Here is a 21,834-nt window from a genome sequence, read left to right as displayed (position 1 = left end):
AGTAAATTAGATTCACCTCCTCTTTGTCCTCCTCCTTTATCTCTCGCTCTGTTTGCACTCAGCTGATTGGCTCGGCTGCTCTCTGATGGAAACTTCACTCAAACGAGTGAGACGTTGAGGCAAGCGGGTCAAAGCGCGAGCAGCAAATTCAAACAAATGTTTTACGTCACGTTAAAGTCACGCTGAAGGAGTTCAGGTTTCACCTGCTGGTCAGATCAGGAAAACAGATCCTGGATCAGCAGAGTTCATGAGGATGTCAGTAACCGCTGTGACTCAGGAAACAGATTCTTAATATTATAATCTTATAATGTCAAAACCAAACTCTGGCTTTACAGCGCCACCTTCAGGCGTCATGGGAGACGTTTGCTCGTACGCCTGCGATTGTGTTTTATTATCGCCTCACAGTCTCTGGTTCACAGGATCATCCTGCCAGTCCGAGTCAGAGTAACTATGTGAGTAGTATTTATTTAACAAACTGCAGAGGCTGGTGCTGACTGCTGCTACTGCCCCCTCACTGCTGTGAGTCCTGTTTGTGAAGGGCAGCCAATCAGATGTAAGCTTCTTTCAAGGGGGAGGAGATAATACAGTCTCTTTCACCCAATGATAAAGAGCTGCTTTAGGAAAGTCCAAGAAAACTGAGCAGCTATAAATCAAACTCAGTGTAAGTGCGGAGGACAGTGAGCGTAAACGTGGTGATGGAGGAGCGGCGCCCTGCAGCCGTCACCTGCTCGTCTGCAGCTGCACGAGCAGGTGAGCGGCGCCCTGCAGCCGTCACCTGCTCGTCTGCAGCTGCACGAGCAGCTGGGAAAAGCTGAAGCTGCTCGTGAGCAGAAAGCATCTGACAGAAACACAATGCTGTTTTCTGCAGCGCCGTCAGCACCTGCGCCTCTGAAGATTTATCTCCAGGACGCCGGCGCCGTGACAGATCTGCGTTATTATCCCATCGACGCTCAATCGGGAGGCAGCTGAGATACGCAGGGAATTCGAGGCCTCGTGTTCGCATGGCCCAGTTTATTTTCAGGCTTCCTGCTAAGCGGTTTTGAAGGAGGAGGAGGCTTTCTGCTGCCATTCACAGCAGCTGTTTGAAGTGAAGTTGTATTTTCTTTTTCGGGGGGATTTTGGAAGCTTTTGTCGGGCAAGCAGAGCGATGGAGTCGTGGCCCGTCGGTGGATTACTCGCTGGCTTCTTAATCATCAGTAATCCCTCCATTCTTCTCCACGTTTTGCTATTTCTGTGTGAAAACTGGAGTTACTAAAGCCAACTTCAGGGTTTTCAAATATCTGTGACTTGAGTTCGTGGGTTAGAGGAGAGATTCAGCGAGAACAGCAAACCCAGCTCACTTTTCCGGGTTTCCTTCAGCCCAACAGGACCAGCCGAGTTAAAAGACCAAATTAGTGCGCTTCGTGTCAAAAGTCTGTTTGGATGGCCGGTGTGGATGCTCCGCCTCTGCATCTAAAATCAGGACAATCGGCCTCTCTCTGCTCACGACTCTGCAGTGTCTCTGCAAACTTCCTTATACAGTCCATGAAGTGATGAGCTGGTGCTGCAACCACGAGTGGGATGAAGAGTCACCCAGAGACCAAAAACAGCCGGTCATCAACTTTCACATTTACGCTAGCACTTTGTATTACAGCTCGGTAATAAAGTGGTAATAAAGCGGTAATAGAAGGGTAACAAGGGGAAACAAGAGTGTAACAATGTGGTCATTTACCAAAGTAATAACCATGTAACATCCAAGTAATATCATGGTAGCAACAGTGGTTACAGTTGAGTAATATTACCCTGAAACTTGTGTAACAGGACAATAACAAACTGGAGGAAATAATCAAAGTTCTGAAAGAAAACAGTGTTAAAGTGTGATGTAATGAGCAGATCAACACTTTCACAGATACAGACTGTCCTATTGAAAACATGCACCATTATATTTTGTGCATAACGTAAAATAATTAATTCATCTTTTTCCTTTTCTGCCCAAAACAGCACATTATAATATTTAATGTTTATTATCAGAAATAAACCACTATAAAGTTTATGGGGGTAGATAGCTATATTCTGGTTATACCAAACCTCGGGCTCATCCAGGCTGGAGAAACTGATCAGGAAGGCTGGCTCTGTGGTCGGCATGAAGCTGGACACTCTGGTGTCAGTGGCAGAGAAAAGGACACTAAAGAAACTGCTGGACATTATGGACAATGCTGGGCATCCTCTGCACACGGCCATAAGCAACCAGAGGAGTCTGTTCAGTGACAGGTTGCTTCTCCCGAAGACAAGAACCAACAGACTTAAAAACTCCTTTGTCCCACACGCCATCAGACTGTTTAACTCCTCTCTGGAGGGGAGAGGGAGGGGAGAGGGAGGGGAGACAGGAGGACAAAGGAGGGGGACAACTGAGCTGTAGAGCCTCTTCACCTCACTGTGCAATACTTTTGTTAATATCCAACGATGGAATAGACTCACAATACTTGAAATGTGCAATTCCCTTGTACTGTTATTCCTATTTGTTCTATTTATCCCTTTGTATGCTCTGTATTCATATGTCTCTGTATTTACAGGGAGTGCAGAATTATTAGGCAAGTTGTATTTTTGAGGAATAATTTTATTATTGAACAACAACCATGTTCTCAATGAACCCAAAAAACTCATTAATATCAAAGCTGAATGTTTGTGGAAGTAGTTTTTAGTTTGTTTTTAGTTTTAGCTATTTTAGGGGGATATCTGTGTGTGCAGGTGACTATTACTGTGCAGAATTATTAGGCAACTTAACAAAAAACAAATATATACCCATTTCAATTATTCATTTTTACCAGTGAAACCAATATAACATCTCCACATTCACAGATATACATTTCTGACATTCAAAAACAAAACAAAAACAAATCAGCGACCAATATAGCCACCTTTCTTTGCAAGGACACTCAAAAGCCTGCCATCCATGGATTCTGTCAGTGTTTTGATCTGTTCACCATCAACATTGCGTGCAGCAGCAACCACAGCCTCCCAGACACTGTTCAGAGAGGTGTACTGTTTTCCCTCCTTGTAAATCTCACATTTGATGATGGACCACAGGTTCTCAATGGGGTTCAGATCAGGTGAACAAGGAGGCCATGTCATTAGTTTTTCTTCTTTTATACCCTTTCTTGCCAGCCACGCTGTGGAGTACTTGGACGCGTGTGATGGAGCATTGTCCTGCATGAAAATCATGTTTTTCTTGAAGGATGCAGACTTCTTCCTGTACCACTGCTTGAAGAAGGTGTCTTCCAGAAACTGGCAGTAGGACTGGGAGTTGAGCTTGACTCCATCCTCAACCCGAAAAGGCCCCACAAGCTCATCTTTGATGATACCAGCCCAAACCAGTACTCCACCTCCACCTTGCTGGCGTCTGAGTCGAACTGGAGCTCTCTGCCCTTTACCAATCCAGCCGCGGGCCCATCCATCTGGCCCATCAAGACTCACTCTCATTTCATCAGTCCATAAAACCTTAGAAAAACCAGTCTTGAGATATTTCTTGGCCCAGTCTTGACGTTTCAGCTTGTGTGTCTTGTTCAGTGGTGGTCGTCTTTCAGCCTTTCTTACCTTGGCCATGTCTCTGAGTATTGCACACCTTGTGCTTTTGGGCACTCCAGTGATGTTGCAGCTCTGAAATATGGCCAAACTGGTGGCAAGTGGCATCTTGGCAGCTGCACGCTTGACTTTTCTCAGTTCATGGGCAGTTATTTTGCGCCTTGGTTTCTCCACACGCTTCTTGCAACCCTGTTGACTATTTTGAATGAAACGCTTGAATTATTGATGAAACAGATGTCCACTATGTTGAAACTCGCCACGTGTTGAACCTCGTTGTTTTATGGAGGTCGTGTAAACGAGAACAGGCTCTGACAAGAAGAAGGAAGATTTAGCATCAGGTTTGCTGAAGCGGCGCAGAGTCAGTTTGTGCCTGTGCAGAGTATGAGGATTTCTGCTCACAGCAGAATATTTAAGTGAGTTATAAGAACGAGCATGCATATATATTTACAGAATGTGCAGGGGAGACGGGGTCCAGGGACCCCAGGAACAACAGTCCTCTTCAGTCACACACGGCGCTCGAAACACTCACGTCAGCAGACTGTGACTTTTCCACAGTGCCTTTGTGCCTCTTCCCACACTTTTCACAATCAGACACAGTAACTCATCAATCATTTGTGTGCGCTGCCCTCCTCAGGTGTGCTGGATCAGATCCAAATGCAGAGTCTTCTTCAAGATTCAAGATTTTTTATTTTGCCATTTGCACACAGGACCAACAGTCGATGCACACTGGAATTCTTGTACAGAGCTTTCCAAGCCAAATCACACTTTAACAATATAAGAATATAAAGACAGAGAAAGCAGAAGGATATAAATAAAGTCGGGAGTGGGGTCATCGTACTGTTTTCTATATACAAGAGAAAACAAAACTGTACAGAGTTTGTAGTTCTCTACCTCTTATTGCACTCATAGTATTGCACATGTTTCACATTCTTCACTGGGGGTAAAAACGGCTTTTTGTCAGTTCATTAAAAAATATCTCAAAGAGCGATGTTTCAAGGGGGAAAACGGCTGAATGCGGTGAGGGGACCAGCAGCTGCTTTCTTTGCACCTGTGGACTCACAGAGCGAAGGTGTGAGGCTAGAAGCGAGACGGTGACACCGCCAGGGTCAGGGGTTCAAATCCCACCAGGATCACCAACGCTGCACAAATAGGTGGTTACATTCCAGATGGAGGCGATGCTGAGGCTGCGAGTCCCGGAGGAGCGGCCTCAGATTCGCGAGACTAAACCTCGCTTACAGCCCGAGCGTCCAGCGAAATGCAAACCCAGACGAGCCGCAGCTAATTATTACTGTAATGATCTGTTCAGTGATACATGTTTTTCATCATTTCATGTTAGGAGTCATTGCTTCATGGCCTCATGAGCATGTTACTCATGTTATTGCAGTTTACGCAATTCATTTATGGGGTCACATTACGTGTTTCTCAGTCTTCTTGTATGTTTTGGGGGGAGTTTGGAGCTAAAGGAGTGAACATTTTACCCCAACAAAGAGCCATGCAGTAAAGAAGCAGCAATAAAACATGTGACGAGGGCTTTCAACCTGCAAAAAGCCTTCTGCCTCTGGGTAACAGCAGAGACTTCTGACAGAGCTTCACCTGCTTCCAGGTGCGTGCAGGCGGTGCGCTCCAACAGCCCAGTTTGCTCATGAAGGTTCCTCACTGGGAGACCTGGAGGCATCAGCGTGGTGGCCATAATAACAGCTGCTTGGTCTGCAGAACGGAGAGACTGCAGTCACAGAAATCCTAAACAGGAGGAAACGAGATAGTTTGGGTCAAAAAGCAAAAATATCAGAAAATCAGATTGATTTTACGCTTTATACGCAATAAGTGGGCTCGCTGTCGTCACTGAGGACAGCTCTGAGCATCCACGCGCTCGTTCTTATAACTCACTTAAATATTCTGCTGTGAGCAGAAATCCTCATACTCTGCACAGGCACAAACTGACTCTGCGCCGCTTCAGCAAACCTGATGCTAAATCTTCCTTCTTCTTGTCAGAGCCTGTTCTCGTTTACACGACCTCCATAAAACAACGAGGTTCAACACGTGGCGAGTTTCAACATAGTGGACATCCGGTGTCACGTCTTTAAGGTGAGATGACTGAAAGGCAGTTTCAATTCTCAGCTCTTCTCTTTTCCTACGTCCTTAGAAACCCCACTTTTCCTCGACCTTGATGACGTTTTCATTGAGGTGAAGGATGCATGGTCCATGTGGAGTGATTTTGGCCGATTGGCTGGGTTGTTGTCAGTGGTTGTATCTTGTGTTTCACTCCTTTGTTTCTGTACAGCAAACTTTCTGTTTTTAAATGTGCTATATAAATCAGTTGGATTTGGATTTAGTTCATGTTGATGGGACCTTTGACAGCTGGTCACACCGCTGAGTTAGCTTCAGTCTGTTTCCTGTTCTCTCTTCATATCTGTCGGGTATTACAGCTTTACAGCTGTCAGCACATTTAACCTTGTTGGTGATTGGTCAGCTACTGCTGGCCCTGCCAGGTGATAACCAGATGCTGGTGACCTCTGACCCTGACTGCTGATGTACGGGTGAGCGAGCCCAGATAAGGACACGTCAGGTATGTGGCACTGACTTCACTGCAGCAGTGAAGCAGAGCAGACGTGATGCAGATTGATGAAATCACCGCAGGGTCCGAGCAAAGAGAGGATTCTGCTTCATTTGTCTTTACTCGTGATGTGTCAGATCAGCTGTTTTGTGTAAATGTGACCTCTGTGTAGTGTCTTCTCTGGTCTGCATTCACAACAAAAAGGCAATGGTTAGAATGCTCTCTTTTTAATGTCGTGGGCAATCAGCACAAAATCTCGCAGGAATCCTCCATTATTCTGAGGATTACATTTCCACTTGCAGTGTGATCGTATAGTGGTAAATTTATACAACCAAAATAGAAAAACTTCAACACCATTAACATTACATGTTAAATTTCCCAAATGAAAGGAATATAGAAATATATTTTAAAGCTGTACATGAAACAATGTAAATTCTCTAAACAGTGTGGCACAGTCACATACCTGCATTCACAACAAAAAGGCAATGGTTAGAATGCTCTCTTTTTAATGTCGTGGGCAATCAGCACAAAATCTAAACGGGAAAGCAACAACAGAGTTAGCTAACTATGCTCCCATTTTGTTTCCTCTCCTCCCAATAAAGAAATCTCACATAAAGGTGCACTCAGTTCAACATAAAGACTGGAGAAATGACCCGCAACAAATGATGTATAAACAACAAAAATAATCGGGTCAGACTGTATTACTTTAACAGCCTGCGATATGATTTTTCCTCCCCACGACATTTGCGCATTCCTTACCTCGCAGGAATCCTCCATTATTCTGAGGATTACCCAGAATCCCTTGCCCTTTGTGACTATTACAGGGTGACTTTTTCGACAGTAGGTGGCGCCAATGTCCCATTTAGCGGGATTTAACTTCAACTCTATTTAACTATGTTACACACACCCCCCTTAAATCCTGCTAAATTGGGGCATGACAACAGAAAAACAGAAACTTCCAATGCATAAAACATAACAGTGTGACCGTGGGAGCACATTATAGTTCAAGTCAGTTAAAAAAACTTTCCATATGGAATAAGGCAAGCAAGAGAGCGGCCAATTCCCCTGCCAACCCAGATATGAAAGATGCCGTATACACCTCCCATGATGTGAACATTGCTCCACGCAGGTATTACCCAAAACGTTCTGAGTAACAGCACATTTACAAAACAGCTAGTAATCTATCCTGAAAACATATTTCGCACAAATGAAAACAAGGAGTCAACTGTCGACACTGAATCATCAACCTGTTGTTCATTGATCTCACAAATGAGACGTGTTGGAGGTTTCACAGGTCTACCTGATCTAGTACAAAGAGGTGGTGGCTGTGTACGCACTACACGGTCCTCTGTACTCAGTCGTGTGTCAGTCACAAGATCAGGGGAAAGGACATGTGGAGCATCTCCCGCCAGAAGCTGCGAGGAGGCACTCCGGGACACAACAGATTCAATAGAGGGGGCAGGGGAGGGCAACCGGGAAACCAACGGGTCACACCCAGCAGGCGGGGCCACAGTCGATTCTGCCTCAGAGGTTGGGACGCTGAAAGCCGCACCAAGAGAACAACCAGGTTGACCAACCGCAGAGTCCCTGTCACTTGCTTGGTCCATCTGCATGAGCCAGCGAACCGTCTTCGTCTCACCATCCTGCACATCACCTGGAAGTTCTGGTTCACCTTGTCCACTATCCGCAACAGAGGGGCAGGTTGACACTGGTATGCACTCGTTTCCTGCAGGAATGAAACTCACAGGAAGTAGTAGGTTTCGGTGAACAACTTTTTCCCTGAGAGTCACAGGGTCTCTGATGTGGTACACATTGATGTCAGGTTTCACAGATGCCACCTCAAAAACTGTGGATTCCCATTTGTCAGCGATCTTCCTCTTTCCTCTCTCACCACGATTAGCAAGCAAGACTCTGTCACCGACTGAGAGGGGCGCACCCTTAGCCTTGCGGTCATAATTCTTCGCCTGGCGAGCCTGGGCAATACGGCTGTTCTGCCTGGCAATGCGGGCAGCCTCAGACAGGTCACGCTTCAAATGGGCGACAAATTCACCGTGGTCAACAACGGCACCATCAGGGAGAACATGCTGGAAAACAACATCAACAGGCAGACGAGGAATTCTCCCAAATACGAGAAAAAAAGGTGCGAAACCTGTTGTTTCATGTTCAGTGCAATTGTAGCAGAACGTCAACATCTGAAGCATTTGCGGCCACCTGGCTTTGGATTGAGGGGGCAAAGCCCGTATCATGTTTCCCAAGGTCCTGTTGTATCGCTCGACAATACCATTCCCCATTGGGTGGTAAGGAGTGGTGTGTGATTTCTGGATGCCAGCCATGTCCAGGAGCTCCTTAATGAGTTGACTCTCAAAGTTGGCTCCTTGATCAGAGTGTATACGTCTGGGAAAGCCGTACACACAGAAAAAGTCATTCCACAGGCGGCGAGCAACCTGCTTGGCAGACTGATTCTTACAAGGGAATGCATGCGCTAATTTGGAAAAATGGTCTGTGACAACCAAAACATCAACGCACTTCTTGTCAGTCTGTTCAGCAGTCCAGAAGTCGATGCAGACTAGCTCCATCGGTTCAGTGGTACAAATGCTCTCCAGTGTGGCACGGTCATTCGGCTCTGGGGTTTTCCCAACCACACAACGAAAACAGCCTTTCACATGATTGATGATGTCACGCTCCATCCCTGTCCAAAGAATCTCTGCCTTGCAAGAGACAGGGTGCGGACTTGGCCCTGATGACCCGCCGTATCATGGATGCCTCGGAGAACTTCAGTCTTCAGAGTGTCTGGGACAACAAACTGGTAAATCGTCATGTTCATGTTCCTGTCTTTCTTCACCTTATACAACGTACCATCTTTAATCAAGAGCCTGGACCAATGTCTGAGTAATTTCATCACACCACGGGACTCGCCAGCACGTTCACGCCTGGTGGGCCTCTTGTGACGCCGGACATAAAAGGAAACTCTGCCCAAAACCTCATCCTGTTCCTGCAGGTTAGCGAGTTCACTTCTCGGCGTACAGGCTGGACGGGCAATAGTTGGGACCTGAGGGATATCAGATCCCACACCTCTCACATGGCTGATACCACCAGTGTCATGTGCAGCCAACACAGCAGAAACATCCTGTGACGAGAGAGAACCTTGAGGGTTAGCTAGGATAGTTGTAGCTCCTTCCTCAGACTGATCCACAACCAACTGGCAGTTTGCAGCACACCGAAACATATCCTGCACAGTCCCATCCACCAGACCGTGCATTTGGTTCAATAGGGCAGCATAAGGTTCAGTGACTAGCCTGTGGCCTATGCACGACTGGACAAATGGCTCTCTACTCAATGCATCCGCGACAACATTTTTGGTGCCAGGGACATACTTCAGTTCAAAACTGTATGCTGCAAGCTTTGAAACCCATCGTTGCTCACATGCATCTAACCTAGGCTTGGTTAAGATGTATGTCAGCGGGTTATTGTCCGTCCACACTGTGAAGTGGCTCCCTTTCAGCCAATGGCTAAACTTGTCACAGACTGCCCATTTCAGAGCAAGAAACTCCAAACGATGCGCTGGATAGTTTAGCTGAGAGTGTGACAGGGTCTTACTGGCGAATGCCACTGGTCTGGCGATGCTACCATCAGGGGGCAACTGTGAGAGGACGGCTCCGAGGCCGTCAAAGGAAGCATCAACTGCAAGGAGAAAGGGCGCAGTAAAATCTGGATGGGCTAATGTGACACTATGCACAAGTTCATGTTTTAGGGCCTTGAATGCTTCCCTGCACTCATCAGTCCAGTCAGCCGGAGACAGCTTCACGTGGCCCCTTTTAAATTTAGGCTTACGGCCTCTACCTCTCTTGCGTAGCGCAGCTGGTTCAGCCACAAGATCAAACAGTGGCTTAGCTTTTGCAGAGCACCGCTCGATAAAATGATGGTAGTAGAGAACCATCCCCAGGAAGGATCTGATTTTCCTTGCACATGGTGTCACCCCGTCAGACTCCATCAGGTCTGCTTCCTCCACATTGTCTATAGCCTGCACTTTACTTGGGTCTGTTTTCACACCCTCACCACATATGATGTGTCCCAGGAACTTCACAGACCGCTGAAGAAAGTGACATTTCTTTGGTGCGAGCTTCAGGTTGTTGGCAGAAAGTCGTGAGAAAACCATCTGCAGACGTTCAAGAGCCACCTGTTCGGATGGGGCATAGACCATAAGGTCATCCAGATAACACAACAAACTTGTGAAGTTCTCATCACCAAAAATGGACATCATCATTCGCATAAAAGTAGCAGGACTATTTGTCAGGCCTTGAGGCATCCTGTTATATTCATGAAGGCCAAATGGGGAGGAGAATGCCGTGTATTTTTTGTCGTCCTCGTGGAGTCTGACATTGTAAAACCCCGATGTGAGATCCATAGTAGAAAAAAAAACATTCCCACCAAGTGCTGCGAGGGCGTCTGACTGATGAGGCAATGGATGTGCATCTTTAACTGTTCTTGCATTTAACCATCTAAAGTCATTGCATATGCGCAGGTCACCATTTGGCTTAACAACTAAGACAAGGGGGGATGAGAATTCACTCTGGGACTTACGGATTATCCCTGACTCCTCCATCTCATCTAGGGCAGTGCGAAGCTTCTCGTAATGGCATGGTGGGACCCGTCTGTATGGCAGTCTGAAGGGCTTGTCATCCACCAGGCGGATTCTGTGGACAAAGTCAGCAGCCCTCACCGCAGTCCATTTTGTGCCTTGAAAAGATGGACTCATACTGCTCAATGAGTCGCAGCAGCCTATCTCTCCATTCTGGGGAAACTTCACAGGACGAGAGGTCCAGGTCCTGCAGGCCCAAATCACACAAGCGTTGTGACATCTCCGCTTCTGATCTTGGTGCGGGCGCCGAGTTCTGTGTGTATTGTGTACTGGATCGAATTTGAACAGGTTCAGGTAAGTCCTGCACAGAAAGACAGGGGGACACATCAGCAACCTTAGCATTTCTCCTGAGAGTGAGGGGCTTGTCGGAGGGATTCACCACTTTAACAGGGACCCAACCATCCCCAAACAAGGAAGTGACAACTCGCCCCACTAGGATCTGTGCAGGTTTGGATCGAGACTGAGTGGGTTCAACAATGACAGCACTTCCCACCGCTGAGGCATCAGGAGCAGGCAGCTTAGCCCACACTAAATGTTCAGACAAGGGCTGCAAGGTGATGCGTCTCTTAAGCTTTGCAGTGCCAAAACTTGGAGGCATTGCTCTGCCACCACAGTCATCAGAATAGGACAGCAAAGTTGCCAAATGAGGAAAAGCATCATCCTGGGTACCAACAGTCATTTTTAACTGTGAAATAAGCCACTTTATCGCATTGCTGCCCAGAATCATGTCATCAGCCTGGCCCGGAACCACCAGAACAGGAATCACCACCTTAAAGCCATATATTGACACTGTAAGATCATACATAGCAGAAGGCGTAACGAGGTGACCCCCACAACCAACAATGACAACGTCTTCAGCTGAACGTCTCTCAATATCAGGTATCGATTGTGAAAGTTTCTCATCAACTGTCTCACTTATGGTGCACGCCATAGATCCACTGTCCACTAATGCTTTAAGAACTTGTCCACCACTAGTAGTCACTGCAGAGTAGAATAAACTGTCAGTGTTTGAGAGCCTATGCAAGCCCTGTGCAATCAGTGTTTTATTTGGCGGGACAATGCCACTGTAAGTAGAATACAAAGTGTCATAATCATTAATATCAGTCACATCCAAGATGGGAGGCTTACTTGCTGGATCTGCGCTGTCCTCCCCTCCACGCAGATCGTTCAGTTTCCCTGATGACCACTGGAAGGAGTACACTTGCCCTCTGGGCAGTTACGTCTCGAATGACCAGGTAGGTGACACAGGAAGCACAATCTGTTTTCCCGACAGTGCGTGAGTGTGGAGTGGGAGCTATCTCTGCAGATGGAACATGGTGTGTCATCTAAGCCCGGTATTCTCGGCAGTCGGGCACTCTGTCGCCTGGCATTAGCTCGAGCATAGCCTGGGCCTTGAAGCAGCACCTTCTCTAGCATGCTGATCAACCTCTCAATAGCAGAGCCATCCTGACTCACAGCTGGCCTCTGCTCATGGTCAGCCAAACAAGGAGTACCATTTGTGCTAACCTCTGCCTTATTCACATAGACACAGTTACCCGTCTGTGGAGGAGACTGAAACCCCTTACCCAGGTGATACTCATCCAGTACCTCTTGAACTTCACGAGCTGACCATTTATCACATGTTTTGGTTCTAAAAATAAGAGCCAAGTCTCTGCAGGGGCAGTGTCTGATGAACATGCGTGCAACCTCCACACCAGAGTTCTCAAAAGATTTCCCCTGCTCCTTAAGACAGTTGCCAACAACATCAGCAGCCTTGTTCAGCCTCAGCCAGTACTCATATGGATCCTCTCGGTCCTTCGGCAGGGTGGAATAAAAGTCAGCCAGGGGCACAGACGAGCACTGGGTGGAACTAAAATGTTTGTGCAGAAGTCTGTAGATAGCTTGTGGATTATGCTGGACATCAATTCCACCATTCCTCACACCAAATTTCACAACATCTTTTGCCCTGCCTCTCAGATGCATCAAAATCTCCTCAGCTTGGTTTTCTGGAAGAATGGCACTCTTCTTTATGTAACTCTGCATGGCTTCCTGCCACTCATCAACAGACAATGAGTCTGAACTCTCCCCCCGAAACACAGGTGGGTCTTTAACCTGTCGTGGAGCCACCAGCTGGACTTGAGAGAGATCTAGTGAGCGGCTGGAGGGGAGATCTGTTGTTTCATGCGCCACCTCAGGACATGTATATGTAGCAGATGCAGGGCTCGAAGTGTGTGGCGTAGTCAGGTGTGACAGAATGCTATCAGCCAGGCGTTGCCCAATTTGCTGCACAATGTCGCTCATTTGGTCGACTAGACTCACATCAGTTACTGGGGGGTCTGAGGTAGATGACTTAGTGCCCTGTACTGACTGCGACTCAGCCACAAGCTCACAAGAACTATCTGCTGCTCTATGCCCCACCCGACAGTCACCCAGTGAAAAAGGAACAGTTGTGAACCCTCTGCCCCTACCCACAACAAGGGGAGTCACATTTGGGGTGTCATCAGAGTCACTTAGATCCATATCTAGCAGAATATTAATAGAGCTAGGGTGGACTTAATACAATATGGCAATATACAAAGCCAATATAAAAGTATGTCCAACAGTCCCCAAAGTTTGATTCCGTTACCCAACAGACTAAACAATAAGGCAGCTGATGCTCCACGATGATGCTGCGACGAGAAGACACCAGCCCGATTCAGCAGCGTCACGAACGAGTCACGGCACCAATGTGACCTCTGTGTAGTGTCTTCTCTGGTCTGCATTCACAACAAAAAGGCAATGGTTAGAATGCTCTCTTTTTAATGTCGTGGGCAATCAGCACAAAATCTCGCAGGAATCCTCCATTATTCTGAGGATTACATTTCCACTTGCAGTGTGATCGTATAGTGGTAAATTTATACAACCAAAATAGAAAAACTTCAACACCATTAACATTACATGTTAAATTTCCCAAATGAAAGGAATATAGAAATATATTTTAAAGCTGTACATGAAACAATGTAAATTCTCTAAACAGTGTGGCACAGTCACATACCTGCATTCACAACAAAAAGGCAATGGTTAGAATGCTCTCTTTTTAATGTCGTGGGCAATCAGCACAAAATCTAAACGGGAAAGCAACAACAGAGTTAGCTAACTATGCTCCCATTTTGTTTCCTCTCCTCCCAATAAAGAAATCTCACATAAAGGTGCACTCAGTTCAACATAAAGACTGGAGAAATGACCCGCAACAAATGATGTATAAACAACAAAAATAATCGGGTCAGACTGTATTACTTTAACAGCCTGCGATATGATTTTTCCTCCCCACGACATTTGCGCATTCCTTACCTCGCAGGAATCCTCCATTATTCTGAGGATTACCCAGAATCCCTTGCCCTTTGTGACTATTACAGGGTGACTTTTTCGACAGTAGGTGGCGCCAATGTCCCATTTAGCGGGATTTAACTTCAACTCTATTTAACTATGTTACATAAAGATGTTTCTGTTGTAGTCAAAGTGAACGTCTTCTTCGCTCTGTGTTTGTTCTTTCAGTAAAGAAAACGATGGCTTGTTCTGTGGAGCCTGCTGAGGGCGCCGTGAAGGCGCCGTGAAGGCGCCGTGAAGGCGCCGTGAAGGCGCCGTGAAGCCTCCGCTCGCTCTTAATTGTTCAGAAAAACAAAAAGAACTTTTCTGAAGCCTGAGTTTACATTTCAGTTTGATTTGTACAATCACAACACAAACAACAGTTCCCTCACACCCTACGATAACAAAAAGGAAACAGAGAAAGCCCGACAATCATGTGACCCCATACAATCACTGAGGTCACATGATGGGATGGCCGTCACACAGCAGGGAATGACAGATTGGAGTCCTAAGTTTGTTTTTCTGTGTTTTTTTATTAAACTGCAGGGAACGTTCGGTTCCAGTGACACTTCAGGGACAGCTGCGTGATGGCTTTTTCCAAGACATGGCTGAGGGAGCGCGACCAGGATGTCGATTCTTCGACTGATTTGGAGCTCCATTTCTCCGGAATGGAGACACGAGGCTAACAGGGAAATCCCAAAGAGCGGACTATGCTGTTCTATACCCAGAGAGGACAAGGACCAAGTCACACACCGACGGAGGGTTTTTCCTGTTCAGCAGATCTGAGTCCTGTCAGTCCACTTTGAACTGCGTTACCCAGAAGCCCTCTGTGGGTGGACGTGACAGCAAGGCTCATTTTCACATCCAAAATTTGGAATCCAGCAACAGAAGAAGCCTCTCTGACAGAAATAAGGTTCGAGGAAAGATGAAAGCTGTGGGAGGACTGAAGGCTAATTGTCAGGTCTGGCTTTAATGACGGAGACACGGGAAGAAGAAAGGCTGACAGGAAGTCATAATTACCATCTGCCAGGGTGGCCTCGCTCAGATGGAGATGAAGAAGGAGAAACGACATGAAGAGCGATCCAAAGAGAGGGAGCACATCCATTTTCTGTCAAACCCTCCAACACTCTGCAGTCATGCCGCTTTTCCAAACCTCCACTCAAAGCCAGCCCCCACAGGATCGTAACTTTATTGAAAACAACAACGTGGACGGTGTTTGGTTGTGTTTATGTTCAGCAGTGATGCTCTTCATCATCTCTGAGCACATGGTTCAAATATGGACTCTGTTTGTTCTCAGGCTATACATCAAAGATGGCCATAGGTGGGATGTAACAAAGTACAAATACTCTGTTACTGTACTTAAGTAGCATTTTCAGGTGTGTGTACTTTACTCGAGTAATTGTTTTTTGGACTTTTTACTTTTAATTCCTACATTTTACCGTAATGTTTGCACTTTTTACTTCTCACATTTTCAAAGCAGGCTCGTTACTTTTGGTTTAACACATTTGAGGGAAGTTATTATTTCACGACATCGTGACCTTCAAACATCAAACTGATTTAAACCGAAGCAGAAACACATGAGTGGAAATCCTGTTCATATATTTATAATAAATATTATTAATACATGTGGCATAAAAACAGGTGAAAAAGGCAAAATCGTGTGCTGCAGTTAGCTGCCATTAGCTGCCATTAGCTGCAGTTAGCTGCCGTTAGCTGCAGTTAGCTGCCATTAGCTGCCATTAGCTGCAGTTAGCTGCCGTTAGCTGCAGTTAGCTGCCATTAGCTGCCTTTAGCTGCAGTTAGCTGCAGTTAGCTGTCGTTAGCTGCCATTAGCTGCAGTTAGCTGCAGTTAGCTGCCGTTAGCTGCATTTAGGGGTTAAAGTGATTTTTTGTGTGTCGTTTTGTGTTTTGGCACAACAGCAGAACGACTGCAGGTGTCATAGGCTGTGGTCAGCATCTAGCTAGCTCTACAGAAGAGGAGCGAGCATGAAGGGAGCGACGATTTTAAGTGTCAGGTCATCTGAAAGCAGCGTTTCTATGAGCTCAGCCAACATCAGCAAACAGTTTGTCTCACAGTGTGCTGCAGCTAAAGTCCGGCTGCTGATTTGACAGGGAGAGAAAAGACAGAGAGCTAAGTTCACTCAGAGATGGAGACAGATGATAAAGAAGGAGAGAGCTAAGGCAAAGTGTTTGCTGTAAGTTTCCCAGTTCAAACCTCAGAGTCATCAGAGTGACGCCTGCTGTTGTCCACACAATGTCACGGTGAATCATTCAGGATTAACAACCCAAATTGTATCGATAGCAGAAACAGTCTTATAACTTACAATTCTCAATTCTCAATGATCCAGGTAAGTAAATCTCCAAAAGTTGATTCTGTCCAGATGAACAGAATCAACTTTTGGAGATTATAAGTTACTTATATTAATTGCAATGTGATTAATTTCAGGAGAGAATTAACACGTTTCTCAGTTTTGTGTCTGATAACATGCTAGTAATTACATCTGCATGACACAGATGTTAGATATGGTTCAACTTGTTGCACATAAATATACTACAGATACCAGGCTATTCAAATTTTACTTACTTTTACATTTAAATAGAGGGTTTTTTTTATATTGTAAAGTATATTAGAAATATATGTATATATATTGGTGCTTTGGTACGATGGCTGAGGTTAGAATCAAACTTCATGCTTGGTTAATTTTACTGACTTTTAAGACTTTTTAATGATTTTTTAAAGACTGTTTCTGATGATAAAGATTAACTGTTTTAAAATGTTTGTGAATGTAATGTCTACACTTCTCCATCTTTGCTTCCTCTGATTCTTATTAGCTTCCTGTCAGAGACACAGTGAATGCAGAGCTGCACAGATTGTTTCGCGTCCCTCCCTCGGCTCTATCTCAGTCTGTCAAATCAGCTAATGTTTGCTTACTGTAAAACTCTTGGTTTGGGTCGATGTAATGTGTGGTGTCAGAGTCATACTGTACTGCCCTTTTCTGTTTATATTTTACTTCCAGTCTGTGCCCATCCCAAACCACTGTGCTGAATTTGGTGGTCAGGTGGTCCTGCAAGAGTTCGTTGTGCTGTTAATGATGAAATGAGATTGGCTGATCTACCACTGCAGTTTTAGTCCCCATGCTCGTTAAGATTTTACTTAAATTCTGAATGTCACAAACAAACCCAGACAAAGAAACGCAGTTTTAAAAAAGGACCTTTAAAAAGCGTCTGATGGCTACATTGTTGCAGACTTTATTTTGGTCCTTCCTTAACTGGACTTTGATGAGGCCTTCTCACTACAAAAAAGGGCTGTGAAGATTTTGGCATTGATGTCATTTTCATCTTTTTGACAAGTGTCACCAGCAGAACCAATGACAGGAACATCTAATGGCTACATCTATGCTAACCCTTCTCCATCCACAGGTAAACCCATCATAGAGAACATCACAGACGCCATCGACAGCAGCAGGAAGACCATCTGTGTGATCAGCCGGAGCTACCTGCAGAGCGAGTGGTGCTCCAGAGAGATCCAGATGGCCAGGAGGGGGCGCTGTCTTCCATTTTCTATCTGTTGTTCAGGATATGGATCACTTTCTGATTAGCTTAACTAAAGGACTGCATAACAAAGATGGCTCATTTATGCTGATACAGCATACGCTATATGTTTTGGAAGCAACAATAATAATTTTCTAATTAGTTTTTAAGTAAATGTCAATTTGACTTTTCCTTAGTTTGAGTGTTAATCTTGTTAATGATTATTATATGCAGGGCATTTGTAACAAGCAAGCTTTCAGGTATTTCAATATAAACAGAAGTTTTCGACTCTTGTAGACAAGTTGCAATAAATACATCGTTCAAAGCCTCATCATCCACGCAGCATCCTACGGGACTGCACACACCCAGGACACCGGGTGTTTAAGCTGCTGCCGTCTGGCAGGAGGTTCAGGCTGCTGAGGTCCCGAACAAATAGACTCAAGGACAGCTTTTACAACAGGGCAACAGCCCTGATCAATGCAAATAGCTGACCTGACTGGCTACCTCCCTGGACTTTTTTAGGGGGGGGTTAACAACGGTAAAAACAGTAATAATAATAATATTCATATTTATAACAAGGTGCAATAATAACAGTGTGCAATACACATACACTTATTCTTCTTTTTTATTACTAAGTTATTATACTGTGTTGTGTTGTTTGTGTTGCGTTGTGATGTGTCGTGTCATGTTGTGTTATATGTAGTGCCGACGTAGGACAGTTTTCCAATTTCATTGTACTGCTGTACTATGTATGACTGTGCAATGACAATAAAGAGTTATCTTATCTTATCCAACCTGTGACAGAACATTTACCAAATTAATACTAAAACTAAGATTATTTCTTCTGTACGTTTGTTTGCTTTGTGAGCTAACACATGTCAGGTAGTTTTTTTCCTTTTCAGTGCTCTGAGATGTTTTTGTCTCAGAGTTTAGTTTGCTATAGTCAACTATATTAACCCTGCTGGCTGCTATTATCCTGTCTGCTTGGCTTGACTGTGTTATTTTCTTTGACATCTTTCCCAGGATTTGTACTTACCACCTCTGACTGACATGCATTCAAAAACATAATTATTTGAAGCTGTCTTGTTAAGTTAGTGTGGTCCATGTTAAACAGCAGAGGAAACGTGTCCTGTGCTGCTGCAGCTTCCGGCTGTTTGACGAGCAGAAGGACGTGCTGATCCTGTTGTTTCTGGAGGAGATCCCAGCCTGGCAGCTGTCTCCATGCTACCGCATGAGGAAGCTGGTGAAGAAACGCACCTACCTGAGCTGGCCTCAGGCCGGCCAACACCCGGGAGTCTTCTGGCAGAACGTCCGGAGAGCTCTGGAGACTGGGAAGGAGAATCCCGAGCTTCTGAGGGGACCGGCAGGATGCTGAGAATAAGAGCAGACCTTTGATGCTCAGAGCAGTCACTGACTAACACTGTACTAAAATGTCACCTATAACAGCTGCACTGCAGAATATTTGGTTGAAATAGGTGATAAGATTCACTGAATACTGCTGGGCTAACACTGGTCTGAGTAAAACATCAGTGACTGGGAGAAATGGTTTGTTAGGTTAAAGCAGCTCGTCCACACAGACGGAGGTGACGTCAAAGCTGGAGAGACGAACGAGTCTGTTTGAAGAGCTTTGGGAACGTTTTTGTTCAGCCTGCAGCTCCGTGTCGTTGGCTCCAAGACGCTCTAATCCACAGACACGTGCTCATATTTCAGTTACATGAGGATGACCTGCGCCTGCATTAATAATAGATATGGTGGCTCTGCTGGTCAACCTTTTGTTCATGAAATTGTTGTTTCTTTGTGGCTCTCATTCATTGGCTTGTTTTAATCAAATCTTTAAAATGACGATTTAAATTATGACTCAGATGATCATTTAATCTCAGTTAAGAGCGATCTGTGTGAGAACACTTTCATATCCACAGATGATTGGCTGTCTGCCGTTTGAGAGCGTGTCTTTGTGTTTACAGCGTGTTCAGCAGGCAGCAGCGTCACTGCGTTATTGATCAGGGACATTAATCTGGTTCAGAACAGAAAAAAATCCCAGACCATCACTGATTAATTATACTTTTAATTTCCTCAAACGAAGCCTCCTTAATTTGTCAGTATTGATCAGACGAGGCAGTGTGGCTGCAGCGCTCAGTCTAATTAATCAAACTCAGATTAAAGTGAGAGATACTTTATTGGACTCATTTATAATCTGACTTTGCTCTTTGTGGTTCATGTTGTATGAAAATCTTTCTGCAGCTGCAGACGACCAGCAAACCCCGATCAGGAAACTGCTGCTTCTTACTGATAACTGCGACTAACCAGTGCTGCTAACTAATACTGACAAGAAATACTGCAAGTAAGTCACCATCACTAGTCGCCCTGTGGAGTCAGGTAGCATGACAGGAAGCTTTGAGTCAGCTGATCGGGCTCCACGCTGTCATGTTCTGACTGCGACCGTGTTTTTATTCTTCTGGGTCAAAGGTCATGCAGCCTGCTGCTTCCCTTTGTGTCAACAAAAAGTTAAAACCCAGCAGCAAAATGTGCTTGCGTGAAAATTGATGTATTTCTGATTTCCATGGCAGTGACAGTTTTAAACGCTTGTCCTCCTTCTTAACCGCTTACTGCGGTCAGGGTGGGGGCGGAGCCTATCTCAGCTGTCCCAGGCCTGATGTTTGAAGGGCCATCATCTGAGCTCTGCTGTGACGCTTCTCATCACTCAGACAGTTTGAAGCTCGCCGATGTTTGTCCTTTTCAAAGACTTTATGTCCTCACGCTGATGATGAGGAGAAACTGACGGGACTTCCTGTTTTGTTTGGGACACGGAGACATGGTGGCGGTGATTCATCAGTCTGTTTTAAGCCAAACCACCGTCTGTAACCACGGAGCTTTCACACAGTAAACTCGGGTGGTTTTACCTTCTGATTGTTCTGAGTTTCTTCATGCTTCCTGACCTGCCCCGCCCTCACCTGTCCCCGCCCATTCTCACTCACGAGGCCTAATATACTGATGATTTGTCACGTCCCGCGGCGTTCCTGAGGAACGCAAAAGGTGACCGTCCGCATTCTTATGCTACATGCAGGGTTATGGATGAAATCCAGTAGAATGATGCTCCCGCCGTCACACGTCCCAGCGACCCACTTCCTATCCCTGACCAATCACCTTCTGGATCATTTCTTGTGGTCGTTGTCTCACTTCTGCTGCAGCCTTATTAAAAACATGTGACTTATGCTGATTCCACCCTCCCACCCCCCAACATAGGCGTGGTCTCTAAACAGGAAGTTATAACAGCGTGTAGCAGGGAGGCGGAGTCTGACGGGCCTGGTATGAGAGCGCTCTGGATTAGCAGTCCCATCGAAAGACACTCAGAATCTAAATTCTCGAATCTTTCAAAGACGATCTGTGGACTCCTCGATGGCATCCATAATTTTCTGATTTATTTATCAGGCGCTCTCTCACACTGAGTTTACAGAGGCAATAAAACTGCTTCACAATGATGGAGATTAAAACATAAAAAAGGAAATTAAAGCTCATAAAGTTAAAGCCCAACAATAAAACTGGAATCACATTAAAACAAACCCACCGAGACACATTAAGTGAACACAGCCTTAATGAGGCTGTTACCTGGCAACCAGCTCTTCCTCCCGAGGCGTTAGAGTGCAGAGAGGAAACCTTCAGACTGAGACGTGCAGAGAAATCTGTTGCACCTGAGCTCGCCCAGAAGCTCACCTGTGCTGTCAGGAAACATCCAGAGAGCGACCGGCGCGACCTTTACGCCTTCAGCCGCCCCCAAAGTGCCGAAGACGCCCTCACATCCTGCAGACACCGGGTCAGGCAGACAGCCTGGAGAAAGCGTCTTTGTGCGTCATACGTCCATATGTGTCCTCACCATCCCTCTCTGCAGGGCTCACGCCGCGTGCTTACACTTGGGCCTAACAGCCGGGAACAGGGCCGGGATAGAAACACGGGAAAAGACTCTGAGGATGCAACACGTTGATTAATGTCCTGCATGTTCAGAAACCCCGACGTGCTGATGTCGTCGATGATTCCTTCGATGTCAGCTCGGAGGTCGGCTCTGTGTAATACCTGAGGCCAGCTGTTATTGTTGTGGGGACGGTGAGATTATTTACTGCTGACTCCTGAAGGAAAAGCTCGACTTTATTACATCCAGACTTCATTAACGTTGCGGCACAGACACACAAACTGAAAACACGTTCACACAGCAGCGGCTCAAACGTCGAGT

The 21,834-nt window shown here is 45.7% G+C and overlaps 1 protein-coding gene across 1 annotated transcript; it reads left to right on the top strand.

Moving 5' to 3' along the window:
* The first annotated feature begins 17,080 nt into the window (after positions 1-17,080).
* Positions 17,081-19,519, top strand: LOC120729307 (toll-like receptor 13). The gene is made up of 2 exons (XM_040024861.1): positions 17,081-17,613; positions 18,750-19,519. Exons 1-2 carry the CDS (start codon positions 17,447-17,449, stop codon positions 18,982-18,984), a joined length of 402 nt encoding a protein of 133 aa, XP_039880795.1. The 5' UTR covers positions 17,081-17,446; the 3' UTR covers positions 18,985-19,519.
* The last annotated feature ends 2,315 nt before the right edge of the window (positions 19,520-21,834 follow it).

Source organism: Simochromis diagramma, unplaced genomic scaffold (assembly GCF_900408965.1).
Source record: "Simochromis diagramma unplaced genomic scaffold, fSimDia1.1 OVJJ01000297.1, whole genome shotgun sequence".
NCBI lineage: Eukaryota > Metazoa > Chordata > Actinopteri > Cichliformes > Cichlidae > Simochromis > Simochromis diagramma.
The sequence above is the reverse complement of the archived record's forward strand: the minus strand, read 5'-3'. Positions and strand labels throughout refer to the sequence as shown.

Bases quoted from the DNA above. Each gene is read 5' to 3' on its own strand.
- LOC120729307 (XM_040024861.1), top strand. From the start codon at position 17,447: ATGACAGGAACATCTAATGGCTACATCTATGCTAACCCTTCTCCATCC. The intron at 17,614-18,749 runs CAGGAGGGGGCG...CCTGTGCTGCTG, and splicing joins TCCAGAGAGATCCAGATGGC to CAGCTTCCGGCTGTTTGACG.